The 20,402-nt window shown below is 37.9% G+C and overlaps 1 protein-coding gene across 1 annotated transcript; it reads right to left on the bottom strand.

Moving 5' to 3' along the window:
- Positions 1-19,480: 19,480 nt before the first annotated feature.
- LOC133716319 (uncharacterized mitochondrial protein AtMg00310-like) lies at positions 19,481-20,200 on the bottom strand. Its single transcript, XM_062143027.1, has one exon. It carries the CDS (start codon positions 20,198-20,200, stop codon positions 19,481-19,483), a length of 720 nt encoding a protein of 239 aa, XP_061999011.1.
- Between the last annotated feature and the right edge of the window lie 202 nt (positions 20,201-20,402).

Below are 20,402 nucleotides of genomic sequence, written 5' to 3'. Positions count from 1 at the left end.
ATCAGCACGAAGCCCTGACCCTGAAACAAAGAGACAAACCCTGAAACCCAAAACAAAACCTTTAAACCCTAACAGCCTGCGCCGCACACAGAATAGCACTTGACCCCAGAAGCCAAGAACCAACAGCGAAATCCAGAGAACCGGCTAAAAAATTGGCGAATTGGCCCCCGAAGCATTAAACTGGCCACTGCAATCCTTCACTTGTTCACACATTTCCAGACTACCTTTGTCACCACCACCGTCCATACAACAGCGTCTCAAGCCCAAAATCCTGGAACTGGCCTCACAAGTCCAAGAACTAGTCACTTCCACACTGAACCGATCACAGCATCCACTAGATCGGCTGTATAAAGATTGAAAAGGCCGATACTGTAATACCCCAGAAATTCATTATTATTTTCTGAAGATTTCCCGAAATTTATTCGTTGATTGTTGGTACGAGTACGTAGTTCGAGGTTGATGTGAAAATATTTTGAATAATTATTTGCTCGAAATGCTTCGATTCAAAGGTTGACTTTTATACGTTAGGATTCTGTGAAAACTTCTTTAACGGAAATTGTAGAGAGCGTCGATACGAGTTAGTGAACATGCGGATTGCAAAAATTGGAGTTTGTATGAAGAAGTTATGGCAATCGGAAAAAGTTTCCATTTTGGTTAAATAGGAAAAATCCCAAAAAAAATCAGAAAATACCAAAGTTTCCAAAACCGGAAATTTTTTCTCTCTCCTCTCTCCCGAGCTTTTCCCGAGCAGCCACCTTCGTTGAGCTCATTCTCTGCTGTCCGGCCACCGTTGGCCACGCCGCGGGTCTCATTCTCTTTGCCTCACTCCCCTCTCCAAGTCTGGGTAAGCTTTATCACCTGGGTCGAGCTGTGGACTGCACAACAACGCCGGAAAGGGGTGGCGGCGCTGCAAATCGAGGTCATCTTGGAAATCTCATTTCTGGCCACCTCTGGCGGCAATTCTTGGGGGCTTTTGGAGCCCGTAGGACGTAGAAGCTTTCACCCAAGGTGGCTTGCAAAGATTCAACTCGTGGTGATCAAATTTTGAAGATTGGGAATCTATGGTTCTTCGGATTTCAAATCTTTCGAGGTGAATTCCAGCCAAATGGCTTTGATTCAGACTTTGTGCTAGTTATCAATGTTGATGTACATATTGAGAGGAAGAGTTTGGCACAGGTCTCGCCACCTAATTCGAAGGTCGGCGGCGACTCTGCCACTTTTTGTGGCGGTATTTTCCAGCGGTTTCCAGCTAACTCAGGGACTATTTATGTCCCTCATTGCGATCTACTCGTTGATACGAGTATTTCGATTTATAGTTTGTAATTTTTGGAGATTGTATGAGCAAGTTATGATTTTTAGGGTTTTCAGTTTGATCAGTTTTCGATCTGTGAGGATTCGACTGTCCGATCGACATGTAGTTTTGATATGTTGACCGTAGAAGTGTTCTGGAGACTTTGGTGGTCTCGGATGAGGTTTCGTATCAATTGGCGTCACTTTCGGATTTTTGGATCGTATTAGGAGACTCGAAATTTAATTGTTGTTGTGATTCGTGTACTAAGTTGAGACGTATTTTACTTAGGTGATTGACGAAGTGTATTCATACTTTATCTCGGCAGTAAGAGAAGACACAACGGAATTTAAAGGTGAGTAAATCTCACAGTGTTTCAGTTATTAAATTAATTATGTTTTAAATTAGTAGATTTAATTGTTAGCATGCAAAATCGTATTTATCGAAATAAATTATTTGTTTTAAAATATATGAACTTTATCGACAACGGTTCATGGGTAAGTTAAAACATGGTTTTGATATAAAATGATTTTTGAGTAGTTAATTTGTAAAACTATAGTTGGTATTAGTGGCATCCCTGAGCGGATAATTACTACGTATATATATATATATATATATATATATATATATATATATATATATATTTATATATATATATATATATTTACGTGAAATATATATCTTGGTGGAATTGGGTGTGTTGTTCACTTTTGTTGTGCGATGTGATATTGAGGAAGATAAATAGATTTTGAACGTTTGAGCTTTGATTGAAATGTGTACGATTTTGATGATGGTTTGAGATGAGAACATATTACTTTGGAATTGGTTTCGCTATTGTTTTGAAGGTTGTTGGAGATGAGGAAACAATATTTTGTGATAATCAGTGTGGTGATCTGTGTGATGATTTTGTGTAAATGATGTGGTTGATTTTGTGTAAATGAATTGGATTGTTGTTGAGTGAGTATTGTTGAGATTGATATTATGGTGATTAAAGTTATAAATAGATAAATGTGTATTCATTTCTAGTTTTTTATAGTATCTGATTGCTTATTTCCTTTCGTAATCTTCTGAACTAAATCATATGCAGGGATTACTATTTTCTGAATTGTTTGGTTTTAATGTAATCTTCTGAACTAAGTATCTGCAGGGATTACTATTTCATTATATTGTTTTATCTTCATGTGATCACCTGAACTAAATCATATGAAGGGATTACTATGTTATTTCAATTAGTTGACTTTATTTTTCCGGTCTACTATTATGGTTCAGTTTACTCATACGAGCTGTCAAAAGCTTACCGGGTTTGTTGTTGCAACCCGGTGTACTATTCAATGGTGTAGGGGTTGATCTTACAGGTTAGTATAGTCGTGGCTGACGTAGGAGTGTTGTAGTCGCAACTGTAGGTGTTCGGAAGCTAATTTTGTTACTTTGACCTTTTTCAGACATCCGTTTGTAGCAAGCTCTGAGGGAGCATTTACTTATTTTTTTGTTAACGCAATTTAATTCGTAAAATTATGTAATGTAATACATGACTCTAAAGAATGAGTCTATATTGACAATGGGAGTTCGGAACTTAGTAGTACGCTTGTTTTAAAAAAAGAAAATTGTCCTAGTATTGAGGATCGATGTTTGATTAATCGCGCCCTGTGTATTTTGTTTGTTTTTATTTATTTATTACTTGTGCTTGAAAATTGGGGCGTGACAGATACCCTAAAACAAGCAGAGAATCTGAGTCTTACAAGGAAACATAATCGTAAAATGATTAGGATATCTAAAAAGATATCTACAAGCCTAAACCCTATTACAATTGGAAAAAGTTATTAGAGTTTGGGCCAAACACATAATCTATGTATCCTTGAACACTCCCCCTTGTGTATGGGCCAAACATCGGTACTCCTCTCGTTGCCTCGTCAAAAATCTTGCGGAGTAACAAAAACATAGTGTGACCAAAATAACCTCGTTCGAAGGAGAAAAAGAATACAACACACCCGTTTCAAGATCAAACATGTAGACATCTCCCACTAATATCTGCATCTGCCCCGATGACTACGATTATGGGAGTTCGAATAACTTCCATGAGCTAATGCTTTTCAGATGTATCTCCAAAGTGGATTTGGGCAATGACTTAGTGAATAAGTCTGCTATATTGTCTTCAGATAAAACTTGGTTCACCTTGATATTGAGGAGAGTTTTTGTTTGCTGATTAAAGAAAAACTTAGGCGATATGTAATTGGTGTTGTTGCCTTTGATGTAGCCTTGCTTCTTTTGCTCAATGCAAGCAGTATTATTCTCATAAATGCTTGTAGGCCCACGTGTGATAGACTTCAAACCACAAGTTCTTCGAATATGTGTAACTATGGACCTCAGCCATATACATTCATGAACAGCTTCATGAAGGGCAATAATCTCTGCATGGTTCGAAGATGTAGTGACAATGATCTGTTTTGTAGACTTCCAAGATATTATGGTATTTCCCATGGTGAACACATAACTATTTTGGGGATGACCTTTGTGTAGGTCAGAGAGATACCCAGCATCAGCAAAATCTTCCAAAACCTCATTCATGTTTTAGGGAGGGGATAAAGTGCGCAGGCCGGTGTTGGCGGCGCCATTGGTTAGGATGGTTCCTAATCTGTCTTCTCTTTGTAGGGATAAAACAAGCTCATATCAATCATACCTCTCAAGTACCAAAAGATATCTTTCGCCAGTCTAATGGCGTCATGTTGGTGTTGAGTTCTATCAAGCTAATAAGTTCACAGCAAATGAGATGTCTGGTCTTGTGCATTGCGCTAAGTACAATAATGCACCTATTGAATTTAGGTAGGGCACTTCTGTCTCTAACACGTCTTCGTCATCATCCTTAGAATGAAACGGATCCTTTTTAAGATCAAGACTGCAAATGATCATGGGTGTGCTTGAAGGCTTAACTTTGTCTTCATTAAAGCACCTAAGCATCTTTTGGGTATAAGTTGATTGATGAATCAGGATACCATCAAAACAATGCTCAAGTTCTAAACTGAGATAGAACCATGTTCTCCCAAGATATTTCATCTCAAACTCGTATTTCAAGTGTTCAGCGATTTTCCTTAACTCTGTAAGGGTTCCAATGATGTTCATGTCATCAACATAAACCGCGATAATGGCTAATCCGTAACTTGTTTTCCTTATGAAAATGCACGGGCATATTTCATTGTTAAGACATTCATAACTACGATGTACAATTATAAACATAAACGGTTCATGTTCGACAGGTTTGGTTCACCCATTGATTTAATCTAGTTCGATACTTTAACGATCATTAATTTGGCTTAAAATTTGCAGAGGTTATCTACTCATATAGACCTAAAAATTGAACAGTTGAGATGTGAATATGTGATCAAAAACTAGGTCTAATAGGCGATCCCTTAAAATGGTCAAAAAAATGAATCACACACTTCTACATTCTCTTATATATATTATGCTTCACTATTCTCTCTTAGAGATTTCTCTAGTTTTAACACTTTTTTAGCCTTTTTAATTTTCTAGCTTAAATTATTCTGAAGGTCATAATCTTACAAACTTTATTTCATATTTTATTTGTTTTCTTCTTTGTTACGTATTAAAAAAAAAAAAAAACATTCATTTTGTCTGGGTAATTCATTTTGTCGTATTTCACTGAACTCCCTAAAAATTTATAGGTATCAAAAAGTGTATTTCATGATAGTTTGGCTACCATATGAGGATTTTACCCTTATTTCTTTCAATTGTTCTTGAGTTTTTATGGTCAATTCAGTTAGGATTCAAGGTTGGTTGTCAATACCCAGTTGGCCTATACTTGCACGATATACTCGTTACGAGTCGTGCACTTGCAGAGTTAAACTCAACTTGTATAATACTAACAAAGTAAGAAGATATAAAGGAAGATACAAAAAAATCGTACCAATGATCAGGATTATGAGTAGTCGATATTCTGCACGAATACAAAGAACATACATGAATGTAATCTTAACAAAAAATGTATGATGCAATATTTATTACTGCAAACCGAAACATTTATTATGATTGTAGACAATTCCATTTATTTTTATTAAAAAATTCATTATTAACAAAATGTCAATTGGCTTTTCTTTTGAGAACTTTTATATACACATTTCTAACTACTTAATACACATCGTAATTATTTTACATTTCAAATCAGATTTCAAAGGTAGGTTAAATGATCAAAAGAGTCAATTATCTATTAAAAATAGAATTGAATCGTGAGTTTGTTATTCTCTACGTCTTTCAGGGCCTGCCGCCTGAGGCAACCGTCTCAAGCCATCAGTTTCCTGGGAAGCTCGGAGTTTTAATTCTGTATATATGTTATGTAGAGTATATATATTTTGTTTGCTTCTTGAAACATGGAGTGACATGTTACTCCAATGGTAGAGCTGTTGGTTCGTGTTTGAACCAACCAAGGTTCGAGCCTTGTATCCCATATTTGCTTCTTTTCAGTTTTTTTTTCCTTTTCCTTTTCCTTTTCCATATAAAAACAGACAAATTTTTTTGTTTTCTTTTCCTTTTTCATATCAATAACTAATTCACTGCTAGACCAAAAAAATTTCCTGGGGAACTGGTAAATACTTCTACTGCAAAAAAAGGTTTTGATAAGAAATGCTAATTCATTTCCTTCTCTATATAAAAATTTTGCCCAAAAATTCTAAATATTTATTATGTTTTAACTATTTTTGTATTTCAACCATTTATTTACGAATAAAAATTTATATATTTTTGTTTTGTTATTAATTTTTCATAAGATTATGTACTTTTTTTGGCTTTGTGTGTGTGTGCGCGCATTTGTGTATGTGTGTGAGAGGCCACATTTTATTTCTTCGCCTCAGGCCATTAGAATCTCAGGACCGGCCCTGGCGTCTCTTCTTCTAAAACTAATTACTGGGAAACATCTTTCATTCTCCATATTTCATTACCGCAATTTCAACTATTGACATCATTCTCAAAATATCGGTCAACAACCTTCAATTAAGGTATGTGTTTTTCATATTGTTTCTCATTCTCATGTTGTTGTATTGTAGTTGGAAAATTAAGATGGCAATGAACTTTATAAATATATAAAATTAGTTTCTCATTAGTTCAATACCCATTTTGTGGTCTTAATTATCATCGATTAATTCATTTCTTAATTCACATTTACATTATAGAATGAATTCCTTGAAAGGATTGTGAGAGGTTAAAGAAGTTACTTGAAAGGATTGTTGCTAGTGTGTGTTCATATAATTATGGCTGTTCACTCAGTTTAGGGCCCGACTGACCGCCGGATCCCCCTAATGTATACCGAGCTTGAAAGTTGTTAATTAATGAATACAACTGCAACAAATAAATGACATTGGAATGTAAGAAGCAGAGTTGTAAATTGCTTCTCATTGGAACAATAGTAAGAACTTTTTTTTCGTAAGAGGTTTTGAAGTAGTACAAAGTTAAGTTTGTTTGCCGCTTATTATTAAAAGATATTGAGAACCATTTAAGTATTGGTTTGGAAATCATTAGAATATTATTGGGCTGAGTTGAAATGATCTTTATCTTTAAGGATGGTTATGAAATTGCTCGAAAGAGGTAGACTTTGTTGTGAGTCAAGTGAGCATGCCCCGAAGTATGTGTCGGGTGATTGGGGATGAAATCACCTGTCCCCATTATTCTATCCCTATTCTGTCCCCTCAACATGATTGGTCCACAAAAATTAAAAAATGAAACAAAAGATTAAGAAAATATTTTTTTAATCTCTGTGGACCAATCATGTTGAGGGGACAGAATTGGGACACAATAATCTGGGACAGGTGATTTCATCCCGTTAAGAAGATTATATTTTAGTCACTGAGAAGTTATGGTAAATACGTGGTTGGCACCAAAACTGTTCGTGCTATTGAAAATGGTTGAAATCTCGATGGAGCTATGGCTCGAGAAATAAAGTATGCAAATCTCATACATACATTATGATTTGGTTATTAGTCTGCCCGAAAAAGTAAAATGTATCCTTGGTAAGGATCGTGTGGAAATTCAATGAAATTGTTACAGGAGGATAAGAGTCCAAAGTTTTATATTACGCAACACCACAATGTATTGAAGTTAAACTGGCAACTGGAGTCCGATAAAAGAATGATAAGTTTGTATTGAGGAATTGAGTCCTTTAAAATTTCGAGGATGAAATTTTCTTACTGGTGGTAGAACTGTGAGCTCGGGAAAAGTATAAGGTATCAAGTTGAGATTATTGGAGATTAAAATTGCAATCTCAATAAATGTTAAGGACACTTGGAGGATTGAAGTAAATCTTCAACTTATTGACACGACGTAAAGCACGGGTCACAACTACTCAGTGGAAATTTTCGTGGATTTTTCAGACCCCTGAGCTAATTTCTACAATTTTTGGAAGTTGGGGGTAATAAAGAAATTATTTAAATAAAAAGGAAATCTGGCGGTGCAATCCAAATAGTTCAATTTAGAACCGATTGATCTTGACAATTGATTTTCTTTTATATAAAGCCCAGCTCAGTTTGGAAGGAGCCAGACTTCTCAAGCTAAAAGATCATCTTCTCTGACCCGCGACACCCAGGGGCGTAAGCACATGGTAAGTTGTATGGACTGTAGCTTAGACAAGATTTTGGCCTAAAAATTCTCTAAGGCCCCGTTTGGATGGCAGGAAATCATGGTATGGAATATGAATTAATTTCATTTTCCATTCAGATGTTCCGTTTGGTTGTAATTAAAGATTGGAAAGGAAATAAAAAATAAGATTTGACTGGAAATTGACTCCCTCATAAAGCCTGAATAGAATTACCTAGTCAGGGGTGGTATTCTATTTCCATTTCCCACTGTCAAAGGCAAAATTACATTAATTATCCCTCTAAAAATTTATATTCCCCACCAATATTCCTTATAAATTGTTGTACTTTAATTAGTAAAAGGGCGTTATTGAAAATTATAATTTCATATTCCATTCTTATGACTTACCAAACATTACAATAGAAATGAAAAATTAATTTCAAAATTTAATTTCTAGTAATATTCCAAACACTCACATGGAAATACCAAAACATATTCCATTACATATCCATCTGGAAAGGAAAATAAATCCTTTTCCAATTTTGACATTCCTGCGAACCAAACGGGGCCTAAGTATATGTATATTTCCCTTCAGCCCATACTAGCTGAAAGAAAAAAAAAAAAAAAAAATATATATATATATATATATATATATTTATTTATTTGTAGCTGCTCAACTAACTCGAGCCCTTGAGTCCTCGACGGCAGTGCGGCACAGCAGGTCACTAGGTCAGTGGTTGCTTACTTGATCAGTTGAATGATTGAATACTTGAACCCACAAACCGCTATCAGAAATCGCCGTGAACCTACAATCCAATTTGGGGATACATGCTTCACAGGTACAGAAACACTATCTTTCATCTTCAAGGAGATTTAAATTTCGATTTGGGGAAATCCCATGAATCTACTCTAAATTTCTGGCAACAATCTTGAAGCCCATGCAGTTGTTGGGTTTGTGGGTCTAATCTGAAAAGCTCTAATCTTTGAAACATCTGGTTCGGTTTGTGGTTTTGTTGTAGGCAGACCTGCTGCCTCTACTTTTGGATGGATTGGAGTTGCTGGTGGTTACTGCTACGTTTGTGTGTTTAATTTGGAGAATTGGAGTTGCTGATACATGTACGTCTCTGTGCTCTATATTGTTTGTTTCTTTCTTTCCTTTCATTATTTGTACGTCTCTGTGCTCTTCTTATTTGCTTATTTGCTCTATATTGTTTGTTTGCTTATTTGCTTTCGTTGTATGTTTGTTTGATTTTGGGTCTTGACCTTTTTGATTTCAGGACTTGACCTTTTGTGTTTTGGGTCTTCGTTTTTTTTACTTCTTATTTGCTTTTTAGAACTTGACCTCTTGATTGTTGAATAGGCATTCAGGCTAAAATATCAATCCATTTCATCAGATATATGTTAAGGAGGCACATAATATTTTCCATTGTTAATTTAGGATGATTAATTTGGATATCAAAATTTACTGTAGTGAAAGTCTGCTGCAAGTTAGTAACTAATGTTAATGTATAATTAGTTGTAGTTATGTTATGTCTGAAATATACATATATATTTGATAGCATTGATAATAATTCTGTGATTGCTGAGTTTGAAATGAATGGGTCTCGGAGTGTACGATTTAGTCAGTTTTGTGCTTGTGAACAGTGATTATCCAAACTTCTTCCTTCTAATTTCTTTGATTTAGTCTGTCTTTTAGTGAAATGACTTCTAAATCTTTAAATGCGTTGTTCTAGTGAGATTCAAAGCCCTAGATGCTTTTTCAAAGAATTTGATCACCTTGTTTCCATTGTGTGTTTGTGAACAGTGATTTTCCAAACTTCTTGCTCCTAATTCCTTTGATTTGGTTTGTCTTTTAGTGAAATGGCTTTTAAATCTTTAAATGCGTTGTTCTATTGTGATTCAAAGCCCTAGATGCGTTTTCAAACAATTTGATCACTTTGTTTCAATTTTCCAAACTTCTTGCTTCTAATTCCTTTGATTTAGTCTATCTTTTAGTGAAATGACCTCTAAATCTTTAAATAGGTTGTTCTGGTGAGATTCAAAGTCCAAGATGCTTTTTCAAATCCTTGTAGTTTTTAATTTACGGAGTTTAGTTTTGTGTTTTGATTGAAAATTGATAGGAGCATATCAATGCGACGATTTAATAGCTAACCCCTCATATTTTGCTTAGTTATTTTCTTTACCTAACCATTTTTTGCTAAATTTCTATTTTCTAGGTACATTGGAATAAATGACAAGCAAATGAGCTTAAAGGCACCTGAGAAGAATATGAGACGTTGGAAATGACAAGTAGAAGGCACAAGGGATGCAGAAATGAGCTGAAATGAAGAAATTGAGTATTCTTGGTCCAACCAGAAATTCCTGGTCCGACTAGGAATCCCAGTCAAAGTAGGAATCCTGGGTCAACTAGGAAACATGTTAGGAGAAATGAAGAAAAATGACAAGAAATGTAGAGTCCTAGTTGGACTAGGAAACCTACTCCTGCCAAGAAAAGGAATCCTAATGACCCGAGGAGTCCCAATTGAACTAGGAAAGAAAAAGAAGATTCCAGAAGGTTCAAGAACATTTCATGTGAAGAGTTCTTGTTTGACTAGGAGTCCTAAAGACATAAGGAGTCATGATGGGGCTAGGAAACCAGAGAGCACTAAGAGAAAGGACGCATGAAAGGCCAAATCAGGAAATCTGCCTGTGCAAGTCAGTCAAATAAAACAGAGCATTGAGAGCAGCTCAAGATGAACTAGATAATGATCTTTATATTGTTGGAAAGCTTCAAACATCTAGTATCCAAATCCTTTTATTGTAACATCCCGTATCTTAATTTACCCGTTTACTAATCATCTGGACGGTAAACGACAACTGCTGTAACTTTTTATTTTGTTTCGATACTTTTAATGGCCTTAAAAGTTGACTTTTGTTCGGGTCAAACTTTGAGAAAATGTTCTTCATGAAAGTTGTAGAGGACGTTAAACTGAGCACATGCATATGTGGTACGTAAAAATCGGAGTTCGTATGTGAAAGTTTTGGGTGAAATACGGAAGTTACTATTCATGGTAAATTGGGTGTATATATGGAAAGTTACCATTGTATGTTTCCATTTCCGGAAACCCACAGTAATTTTTCTCTCTCCTCTCTCCCTCCTTTTCGCCAGTTTCTCCTTCTTCCCTTTGATTCACCGCCGTCTAGCCACCAACCGGTGTGCAACCGGCCAATATAGGAGCACCTCTTCCTCCTCTATACATTGGTGACCGTGGGTTACAGCGATTTGGCCAGAAAACCCCAAATCGAAGCAAAAACCCTCACTGTGGCAGTTGGAGGTTTTCCGGCGATTCTTCCAATTCCGGCCATCTTCGGGCACCAAACCAAGTCTATGGGGAGCGCCTCGAGCCAATTGTCATTCCCCTCAAGTTTCATGCACCAATTTTTAGTGTAGAGGGAGAATCAAGCAAAAACCCGATTCTAGGGTTTTGAAATTTCTGGAAAATTTTCACCGGTCGATTTCGAGCACTTCAAGGTAAAATTGGAATTTGTTGTAGTTGAGAAAAGTGTTGGGCTTGTTGAGTAGGTGTTGCTGCCAAAATTTGGTGGCCATCGGAGGTGGTGGCCTGTGGCGCGTGAACCCCACGCGCCACCACTGTTGGTGACGCGCGGAGGCGCATAGAGCTGTCTTTGACTTCGTTTTCTTAGCCTATTAAATCCTAAAATTGTTGTTGTGTATATATATGAAGTTTGGATGGATACCAGGGAGGATTGAAGGAGTTGAGATTAAGGAGACAATTAGAAATTCGATTTCAATTATCATAAAATTATTTTCCGTCCTGTGATTATTCACGAACGATTATTTTTGTACAGGACGAGAGGAGGCCCCATTTGAGGAGGATTCCGACAGACGGCAAGATTAACCGTTTATTGTGAGTGGACTTTTGTTTTAAATTATGATGCATGCATTTATTTCTCGAATTAATGCTTTATTTAATTATCATATTACTTTTCGAGCATATGATTTGATTTCGGAATTTGATTTCGATTTATCTCGTGGAATTCGCTTTGAATGATGATTTTCAGCGATTGATTATGATTTATCTCGGTTATGAATTTCGGATATGAATTTACTATGCTCGGGTTTGGATTTATAATTTGTGTTCGGAATTTGATTTCGATTTACGGAGTTTATGATTTATTATTATTTCTCGCCTATTTATTTTGAACTTGAGATTATCTTGGCGTGTGGGACACGTCATTGGAAATTCATTTGCGAGAGATGGGGAAGCCTTATGTATTTATGGATTTACTGGATTTTCGAATATGTTTTCTTGTGCCATACTTTGGGGTGATTTTTATCATGCTAGCATTGAGTCCGCCTTTGTGGTGACGTGATGGGATCACGGAAGCCCGTCCGCGTTTGTGGCGCTAGTTACTGTCTTTGTGACAGTAATACTGAAGCCCTATATCCTAATCACCACACATAGTGGCGTAAGGGTATATACGGGAGTATGGGAGTACTTTAGCCTGGGAGTCTCACTCGTATGGCTATCATCTTCCCCTACTTATTATATTATTTTTGACTAGCGGGGCTAGTCCGATTTTCCTTAACCAACGGGGCTGGCTTGTCTTTACGAGGTTCTCGATTTTAAAGATAAATGTTTTACCATTGTTGCATGCATCGAGTTTTTAAAGGAATAAATATGGGAAAGTATAAACACTTTTTCCTTTACAATTACTTATTTTTGTCCACTCACGCTAACGTTTTTATGTACTTTCCCCCTGGGCCCTTCGGTTTCACTTGCCCAGTCTGCAGAGTAGCTGTTCGGCTTTAGGAGTTGAGGCTTAGCACCACCGCTGCCATCTATCCTTCGTAGGTTACTTGCTAGCCTACTTTGTATATCGTTGTTCTTTTTGCTTTAGACTGCTCTGATAACCATGAGATTGTTGTATTAATATCGTAACCTAGACTTGGTTGTAATTTGAGATACTTGGATAATTTTATTACTCTAAATTGTGGAGTTGTTCGGTTTTGGGAGCAGAGTGGCTCCAGGGGCTTTGAGGGTAATTGTTAGAAGTGTTTTTTTTTATTTTTGTTTAACAGGTTTTTGGGTTGTCCACTTTTAGGGGAGATTCTGCCGAATTTTCAGTAGGATTTTCTCGAAAAGTGGGCCCCACAGGACCACCTCGGTTTCCAGGGTGGATATCGGGTTAGGTCCTGACATTTATGGCTTATCAATATCATTTTTTTAGAAGAAGTTATGGCCGATTTAGTACGGGAACGTCAAACTGCGTGTGAATCTAACTTTTGACGAGAATTTCTGTTTTAAGGCCCAAATCACATTGGGAAGCCCACGGACGAATTTATACTTCATATTCCAAATAATATTGCACATGTGCTGTCCATAGAGGATTCTAGAAGGGTTTGGCATCATCCTTGGAGAGTTTTAAGGGATTATAACATGCAGAAATAATGGAATCAAGTCCAGATACGTTGCTTGTTGCTGACATTCCTATTTGGACGAAATTAGAAGATAAAAAAAAAAAAATCCCTTATTATTGATTACACACATTTATATGCGTGTAATTATATTTAAAACACTAAAAATAAGATAATCCTCATGTCAATTAATATGTAATTAATCCATTTTTATTTATTTTGTAGAAAATAAGCGGAGTTGCGGAAACAAGAGAAAATGGTGCGAAAATGGAGCTAATTGGAATTACCAACAAAAAGACGAAATTGTCGACACAGTCAACCATGGTCAATACAAGTTTGAGAGCGAAACCCGACTAGTCCCTTGACAATATATATGGAAATATTCGAGATTGTGGAATGTGGGGAAGAAAGAAAAATAGAAAAGAAGAAGAAGAAAATTGCAGAAAAGAGAAAAGGTTATATTAATTAATCATTAGTTTGATTAATTAATCAAGCATTTGATTAATTAATCACGTTAGCCTCCAGCCAAAACATGCAACAATTACATTAATTGCCTTGTCCCAATTAAGAGCCAACGTGTGGCTGGCCATCAGCATGAATTTTTTTCTCTTCCTCACATACTCAGCACGTGTAGCTTATCCATCCCTTCCTCTTGGAAGACCAGCAGCCACCCACTTCAATAATTAACCATTCTCTCCTCTCTCTCGAATATATATATCCCACGACCTATTCTCCTCTAACAAAACCCAACCTCCGGAGCCGCACCAAAACACAGGCAGCCCCTTGGGCTGCTCTCTCTCCCCCCTTTTCTCTATCATTTTTCCTCTTTTCTTTCTAGTTTATTTTAGGAATTTGAAGAAATTACTCACCCAAAAGCTTCAAGGATTCATCAAAGGCTTCTCTTCTACAAGATTCAAGATTTGGGTAATTGTGTGAATTGTAATTCAAGACTAGTCATAGCTTTTTAGCTATTTGTGACTATTCTTGTTTTCTCCTACACTTCTATACTATTTTCTATTTGAATTTTGTAATTTTGATGTCTATGATTATGGGTTGTGAGTAATTTCCTTGTTGGGGGTTAGGGTTGTGTGCCCTAATTTAAATTTGATGTAATGGATGCTTAATTTAATTTATATTTGGAATTTGTTAATTATTGGATGCTTGTATTTTGTGATAATTGATTAGAATGCATGCTTAGGAATTGTCAACTTTTGGGTATGTGTTTTATTAAGTCTAGATAAAAATTTAGGGGATGACATCCTTAGATTTTAGAGCTAGAACCCCGATTTAATATTTGTGGGAAGTACAAGCATGGTTCACTACATGATTAGCTTGATCGCAATTATGGTGAGCTTGGTTGCCTAATTCCTCGAACTCTAGGCCTCTTGATGTGAATTAGTGACCCTTGAACCGGCTCTAATTCATGTCAAGTGAGTTCCTACGGCTCTTGAACCGGAGTAGGAATACCATGAAAGGGAATTTCGGCCCTTGACCCTGGAAAAGCCTTGGGTACGGCCTCTACCATCTTTAATAAATTGCACGTAAATCAAATTAGCATCTAGAGCATTGAATTAGGGTTAGGATTCATCCCTAACTACCAATCCCCAATTTATATTCATTTCTTACTTTGCATTACTTTATTTAATTTAGTTGTTATTTGAGTTTTCATTTAAATTCTTGCACTTTAGTTTCTAGAAATTCAAATTACTATTTTCAGTGACAATTTCTACTTCATTGTAAATAGTCATCACTAGGTCTTAGTTTTGATTAGGCTTCGATACAAACTAAAGCTGAGCATTGCTAAGGCTTGGTGCCTTAGAGTTGCAATTTTATTTGTTTTCTTTTTCTTTCTTTGTTTGCTAAGTGTTTTTATTTCCGATTACCCAAGGATTGTAGGTTAGCCACTGATCCTCGTGGTACGATAACTTTGGGCATAATATTTCCCTATCTTGACAACGATACGTGCGCTTGCGTAAATGTGTATCCAAGTCAATGGCGCCGTTGCCGGGGATTAGGGTTTCATAGCCTTAATCCCTTGGTAAATCGGTTCTTTAGGTCACTTTAGCATATTTTTATTTATTTGTTATTAAAAAAAAAAAAGTTGTTGATCTAAATAGTTTATTATATTTTGTGTGCTTATTCTTCTATTTTCTTTGTAATTTTTGGTTACTAATCTCACTTGTGGAAACTCATAGGCATATATTTTTCTCACATTGAGCTATGGATCGATGGAGCTATGGATGGGATGACTCAAGGGGATATGAGCAAGAAAGTTTCTATGGTAGAGATCATCAAGAGTGGAGTTCTCATGCGGTGGGTTCTATGTCCTCTTGCAATGAAACTTGTGCTTTGTGTAATTCTCCGTGGCATTCACCTTTTGAGTGCTCTTTGAGATTTGAGTGTCCGGATTTTATGCAAAAGTGTGAGTACAAGATGGGCATGTATCAAGAGACATTTGTACCCAATGCATATTCACAAGATGAAGCTTATGAGCCTAGGAAGGAATTCGTTGAAGGACTACTAGCTCAATTGCAAGCCTCCCGAGATCTTTTACATGCCTCTCAAGCTAGGATTTCACAAGAGACCATGGTTCCCGGAGCATCTCCTCATGAGCAAGCGTATGAGTCTAGGAAGCCTTCTCTTGAAGAATTGCTGGCTCAATTGCAAGCGTCCCAAGCTCAATTGCAAGCTTCTCAAGAAATGCTTATACATTCGAATGAGCAACTTGAGGCTAGTCTTGCACAAGAGCCACCCTTCACCATTTTTGAGCATGAGTCTTTCTTTGACCAAGAGCCTATTTCAAGAGAAGAAGTACATGTCAAGCATCTTGAGCAAGAGTCGTTTATGCAAATTGAAGATGATTATAGTGATGTTGATGTACAAGAAAGTGAGTTTGGTTATGAAAGTTCCAATGCAAGTGGGGTGAGAGATTACACTTCAGAGGAATGTGTGCAATATTGGAAATCTAAGCTTCCTAATAGAGGTGAGATATTTGAAAATGATTCCGAAGAGGAGGATTTCTTGTCTAGTAAGGAGGATGCGGAGTTTGAAGTTATACACCATAATCCCTTGTTCATTGAGGAGGATGCGGAGCTTGAAGTCATACACCATAATCCCTTATTCATTGAGGTCGATATTCCCATGGAGAAAGAGAGTCCTTCACTACCTTGTGATGAAGAAGTTGAAGAACCTAGGACTTTCTCTCCTCCCACATCCATGGAGATCCATCATGAGCGTCCCAAGGTGGATTGTAGAATATTGAGCACTTATGTTATTCATGAGAAGATTGAGATCAAGGTACTTTTACCTCCCAATCCACCATTAAGTGGTCAATGTTTCTACAATGAGGTGATGGATTGGAAAGGAAATGGAGCACTTGCACTCAACCTTTCCCATCACTCGCAAGAGCTTCTACCACCTATTGTTCCTATGAGCATCATTTCTACACCAATTTTGAAGGAGAAGACAAGGTTAGCTCCTACAAGAATAATTGAGAAGAAGAGGAAGGCTAGGAAGCAACACTTTTGGCCACCAATTGGAGTATACTTATGTAGCTCTTGGTCTTGCCTCTATGACACGTCAAGGAGTCCCTTAGCCCCAAACAATAGGGTGGTCGCACTTGAGAAGTATCCACCTTGACAAAGTTCACGTTTTATGGACCGGCAATGAAGTCCTTAAACAAAGCGCTCGCTAGGGAGGCAACCCTAGCACATCATCGGTACTATTTCTTTCTTTCATAGTTTATTTTTGTTGTGAATAAAGCTTTTGAGGCATTTTGGGAGGATGGGAGGTGTTCGGAGTTGGAAGTGTGAAGAAAGCATGAATGTGGTAGTGAGCAGTTTCTGTCCAGAAAATTCAGTTGATTTTGGGTAGCTACAGTTTCCAATCTGTATAATATTTTGAGCCGAAACTTTCTGGAGATATTTACCTGTGTGTCTACTATGTACTACCAAAATTTCAGCCTTTTTGAGTCCTTGGAACGTCACTTACTTAGTGGTCAATGTATGTAGGTCAGAACAGAGACAGCTACTGTAGAGTGACTTTGGGAAGCTACACCTTCTACATCCCAAGCAATTTGGAGCTAAAATTTTTCAGAGATTTGTCTTCACATGTCTTCTATATACAGGAGAAACAGTTTTTGATTTGAACCTTCCTAGCTTCAGATATAGTGTTCCAAGTGACAGAGGTCAGAAACAGGGCGCAGCATAAACTGCAGAACACAACATTGGTCTCACTCTCTTTGCGCCTCTGGAGCCCAACTTGTTGCAGTTTTGGTGACTGAGGGTCAGTAGCTGATTTCATTACAAGCTGGCAACTTTGACCATCTTTATTTTTCATCTCAGTTGGATATAGGTGGCTCACTTTATATGGATAGAAAGCTCTCCAAGTCTACTTTCCATTCCAAGTAGTCTCACTTATATATATCACTTTCTGTGTCTGAGATATGAGCATTTGAAGACAGAAAGGTCATTGCTGAAATTTTGCTGCACTCACTAGTTTTTGTTCACTCGGGTTGGTTGAACTTCTTGCACTTCATTTCATCCTTGGAGGCCATTATAGGGCGGTTATGAGGTGTGTTGGATATGTTCAAGACCATGATTTTAATGGAGGACCTTGGTCCTTATTCTTTGAAGTGAGCCTATTTGTGACATTGCTCTTTGAACACTATATATTTCTCAATGGAGTCGATCTTTACATGAACACCTAGAGCTAGCATGGAGCATACGTTAAGGAAGTCAAGGCCTTGTGTCTTGAGGTTGGTGTCTCATATTGGTCTTCTCCGTAGGTCGTGAGCAATGGAGGTTCTACAAAGGGGGTTTTCCGTAACTTTTCTCTGCATTTAGATATTTATTTTCATACTTAATTCTTGTGCCTTCGCCCGGACTTCACTCTCATGCCTAAAGCTTTCGAGCTCACTTGACAACATTGAGGACAATGTTGGTTTTAAGTGTGGGGGTGAGGAATCGGGCGCCCTAAAAAAAAAAAAAAAATTTCCATTTTTAGATTAGCTTTTTGTACATAGATTTTAGTGGTTAATGCCTTTTCCAACCCCAATGACGAGACATTGACTTAACTTGTTATGATTGTGGATAGATTGAGCATGATCTAGGACTTTGAATTTGTTTTGTGATTAAGTGTATATGTGATCTATGCTTGATTATATGTGTGCACATAGCCTATGTTAGGTTTGTTCATCATAGTTAGAGAAGCATATAGATTATTCGATTAACTTGCATGCCTTATTTGTGAGCTTTTGAGCCTAATATCTATAGTGTATGCATTGTTCATTCACTTATTCTTTCATGTGTGTACAATTTCATGACATTGCGTATCTAGAACTTGCTTGAGACCTCTCGATGCTACTTTTAGCTTACGAAGGGATAGAAAGGATTGAGGCAATTAGGTTAATACCACCATGGCCAAAGTAGCATGTGCCCAAAGATATTTACCATTAGATTGCCACTTTGAGCCTATTTATATATTTAGAATGAGAGGAAGCATGAGAGCTGATGGCCAAGGTCAATAGCTTGGGCCTCAGCAGCCAGAGGAGAGGAAGCATGAGAGCTGATGACCATCCCACCAATGATATTCCCCATAGCGTCCCGAGCTAGAGCAGCTAGGCCACATAGAAGGGACTGATCATCCCAAGCCGCATCAGTATTAATTTTTATCTTTCCAGAGGGGGGGGGGACTCCAAACAATAGGAGCTTGAGAGGCGGAATCCGGGTTTGTATGCTTTGGGGGCTGTACATGCAGGGGGATAGACAAGTATTCCAGAGATGCAGCAAAAGCTCCAATGAGTAGGCTAGCGGATTTGGAGATAGGTGATTGAAAACACATTCACACCTATGCTTCCAAATGTGCCACATTAGGAAAGCCACATGGGTTGGAAAACATGGATCCCGTCTTGCAAACCCATTCTTATCTCCAAATACAGCCAGAAGCCAAGCAACTAAAGAAGTGACTGACTGCTGATTTACTCTGTAAGTCAAAGGGTGAGAGAACCATGCCTGAAGGGCCCAAGGGCATAGGAATAATACATGTTCAATGGTCTCAGGGTGTGAGTCGCAGAGAGGGCACATCGGGGAATGCGACAGATGCCTGTAATGTCTGTTCCAGTTAGTTGCCAAGACATTTGAAGTAGCCCTCCAAAGAAAGTGCTTTATCTTAGGAGGGGCTCTAATAGACCAAATCCATTTCTAGACAGATGGGGGAGTAGTTTGTGAGTGGTGTGGATGGGTAGTAAGCAAGGAGGCAGATTCTGAAACACTAAAGTTGTAGCCACTTTTGACTGAAGAGATACCCGAAGAGTGAGCAGACCATATCAAAGTATCAATGTCTGTGTGAGAGCCAAAAGAAGTAGCTTGGATAGCAGTTAATGCATCGGGTGGAAGAATAGTGTGGAGAGTAGAGAGGTTCCATGAATTTGACTCCCGGTCAGTGATTGCCTCCACGGAGGAGTCATTCAAAATGGCAGGCGCTAAGAGTCTGAGATTAAAGGTGGGATATCTGGGAATCCAGTTGTCCAACCAGGAATTTACAGTTGCCCCGGACCCAATGCACCAAAGAGACCCTGCAGATAGAAGGGAGCGACCTTCCAGAAGGCTAGACCAAGCCCAAGAGGGGGAGCAGCCCCGGCCAGCATCCCAAAAAGATCCAGCAGGGAAGTAACGACTTTTTAACACTCTAACCCACAAGGCCTCCGGATTTGAGTGCAGACGCCAAGCTTGTTTGGCAAGAAGGGCAACGTTAAAATCAGCAATATTACGAAATCCCAAACCACCCTGGGATTTAGGGAGACCAAGTGAAGCCCATTTTTTCCAATGAATTCCCATGGTGGAGGAGTTTCCCCACCAAAAATTTGCAAGGGCCGAATTAATCTGATTGCAGAGGGAGGTAGGAAATTTAAAGACAGTCATAGGATAGGCCGGGATAGCCAAAGTAACTGATTTTATCAAGGTTTCCTTTCCCGCCTGTGTAAGCGTCGATTGGTGCCAACCAAAAATTCTTTTCTCAATGGAGTCTTTCACATAAGTTAGCACAGCCACTTTTGACCTGCCCCACAGGGCATAGGTTGGGCACCTGCCCTACCTAGGTGCCCAACCTCAAATATTTGGCAAG

This window comes from Rosa rugosa, chromosome 6, assembly GCF_958449725.1.
Source record: "Rosa rugosa chromosome 6, drRosRugo1.1, whole genome shotgun sequence".
Classification (NCBI taxonomy): Eukaryota; Viridiplantae; Streptophyta; class Magnoliopsida; order Rosales; family Rosaceae; genus Rosa; species Rosa rugosa.
This window is presented reverse-complemented; position numbering and strand designations above follow the sequence as displayed.

Coding starts and splice junctions, on each gene's coding strand:
- LOC133716319 (XM_062143027.1), bottom strand. CDS start 20,200: ATGACTGTCTTTAAATTTCCTACCTCCCTCTGCAATCAGATTAATTCG.